We start from the raw sequence: 2,055 nt of genomic DNA, 5'->3' as shown, positions 1-2,055 counted from the left end.
TTCTTTTGCCATAGTAATGTAATTGTAACTTTACGAAAATCTTTAAGAAGAGTATGGGCTGCCAAATTTTGTTGTCAACATTATTGCTGGATTGTATGGCCTACAGAGCACGTCGCCGAACTACAGACGCAACAACGTAGGGTACAACTATAACTATAATTCGGCCTATTCTTCAAGATACGGACAACCATTTCAGTACTGGTATGGAATACAACAGGGTATGTATTTTCTATGCTTGCTTTTATGTTGATATGTTTACAAATAATACTTCAATTTAATATTTTAGTGCCCAGAAGAGGTAGCGTTATGGACTACGGCAACAGCTACAACAGAAACCAACCTAACGCGTTCTATACAGACTATTATGACAGTTATTATGGAGGTAGAACACAAGTCAACTCAGGAAGAAGACAATCAAACAGGGCTGTGTTCAACTTTATTTTGCGTGCCCTTGGTTCTAACAGATAAAGCAGGATTTTAGTAAAGTTCAACGTTATATTATGTACATCCACGTATACATATACAAACAATGCCGTACAATAGAAGTATCGTCCTTGAAAATATTAGAGTATAAGTTCAAGAGTGGTATCCAATTGCTTGTCATCTCTAATGCAATTCGTTAATCTCCGATGTTGCCTCAAAGGCGAGTCGTTCTGCTTCGCGTTCTGCTGCAATTCTGGCATGCTCTTGCGCAATTTTTTCGTAAAGAGTAAAGTGTCTGTCCTTGGCTTTAGTTACTGCTACCGTATCCCGAGGTAGCGACACTTCCTGCTAACGATAGAAATATGTAAATTGTAAAATGTAAATCTTTAAGTAATTTTTTTACAACCTGTTGGATATGTGGATTGGCTCGTTCCTCTGCGATCTTTGCATACAACGCATAATGTTTTTGAGCTGCTCTATCAACAGCTTCTGTTTGCTTAGGATATTTTGGAGGATGACTCAACCGCGGATAGAATCCATGAGCGTCTGCAACATACTCGACGGTTCGCACTTGATGGCTCGGATCAACGTAGGAAAATGAACCCTGAACAACGCCGCTACCATCCGATGACTCGCTGTGTGTCCGATCTATATGTCCCGGATAGCGGCCAGCTGCATAGCTGAAAGCATACGGTCTCGGAGGCGGCGGAAAGGTGGTTACTTCCTCTTCGGTCACAACTTCGCCTAGCACATGAGACACGTCGCAATGCACCTGGGCTAGCGAAAATACCGCAAAAACCTGACGCGATTAAGTATTGAAATACTTTATTGATTATATCACTCAAACAACGAAATGCGAACTTACGGTGCTCAAAAACAGAGAATGCATGCTAAATAGATGTCAGTTGAATGCAACACAGAAAATCACTCCTTTCCACATCAAGCTGCTCAAAACTACTGATTGGGTGGAAAGCAGAAAAAAGTGTTGGAAGGCCAAGATATACTACAAACACCTTATGTAGATGGGTACATGTGAGCAATATTATACTGCGAAATAAGCCGAAGTTAAGCTGTTTGGCCGAGCGCTTGATTGCGTAGCTTATTTTTCCGTTTATTCATGAAATCAGCTGCCAGATGATCCCATAAAAGCTTGCTTACCATAAAACGATTATTTGTAAAAACTAAGCTTTCACGTTTTGTTAAAAAAAAGGAAGTACGATTTGATTAAGGACTCATAAATTTTTATCACAGTTTATTTTCAAGTTATTGTAACAATTTTATAATATTTCGCTTTGTTAATTTCTAACAATTAGGTATACTTTTGTGTTTTCACATAGAATCTGCATACTTGCAAAATCATGCTAGTGGTGATTGAAATATGCGAATCTATAGATGGATTCTTAAAATTATCTATTCATCTGGAAATTGCGTTTCTTATTTCATTTACCCATTTTATTTCACTTGCTTAATACGTTGAACAGCTTGATATTGTGTTTCTTTGGTGACATTCTGATGAAGGTATCAATTAGTTTGGCGTAGAAAAGTATTTAAATAATTAGAACTAAATGTTGCAGGTGTGATGTAGTCTTCTTCATTGTTGTATAGCTTGTCATAACTCGACTGTTTTGTTTT

General features: G+C 38.0%; 1 protein-coding gene across 2 annotated transcripts; it reads right to left on the bottom strand.

The window, feature by feature from the left end:
- Nucleotides 1–513: 513 nt before the first annotated feature.
- Nucleotides 514–1,356, bottom strand: LOC128743438 (uncharacterized). Of its 2 annotated transcripts, none has more exons than XM_053840012.1 (3): nt 1,289–1,356; nt 830–1,222; nt 514–771 (listed from the first exon to the last, which is right to left on the bottom strand). In XM_053840012.1, exons 1-3 carry the CDS (start codon nt 1,310–1,312, stop codon nt 607–609), a joined length of 582 nt encoding a protein of 193 aa, XP_053695987.1. In that variant the 5' UTR covers nt 1,313–1,356; the 3' UTR covers nt 514–606. The 2 variants fall into 2 exon arrangements, with proteins under 2 accessions (XP_053695987.1, XP_053695988.1); XM_053840013.1 differs by having other exon boundaries at nt 514–768.
- Between the last annotated feature and the right edge of the window lie 699 nt (nt 1,357–2,055).

The sequence above is a fragment of the Sabethes cyaneus genome, chromosome 3 (assembly GCF_943734655.1).
Source record: "Sabethes cyaneus chromosome 3, idSabCyanKW18_F2, whole genome shotgun sequence".
NCBI classification, from domain to species: Eukaryota; Metazoa; Arthropoda; class Insecta; order Diptera; family Culicidae; genus Sabethes; species Sabethes cyaneus.
Note: the sequence above shows the minus strand (reverse complement) of the source record. Positions and strands in the feature narration are given on the sequence as shown.

Excerpts from the sequence above, each read along its gene's own strand:
- LOC128743438 (XM_053840012.1), bottom strand. The coding sequence starts at position 1,312 with ATGCATTCTCTGTTTTTGAGCACC. Across the intron at positions 1,223-1,288 it reads ATTCTCTGTTTTTGAGCACC|GTTTTTGCGGTATTTTCGCT; the intron begins GTAAGTTCGCAT and ends TAATCGCGTCAG. Across the intron at positions 772-829 it reads CCAATCCACATATCCAACAG|CAGGAAGTGTCGCTACCTCG; the intron begins GTTGTAAAAAAA and ends TTCTATCGTTAG.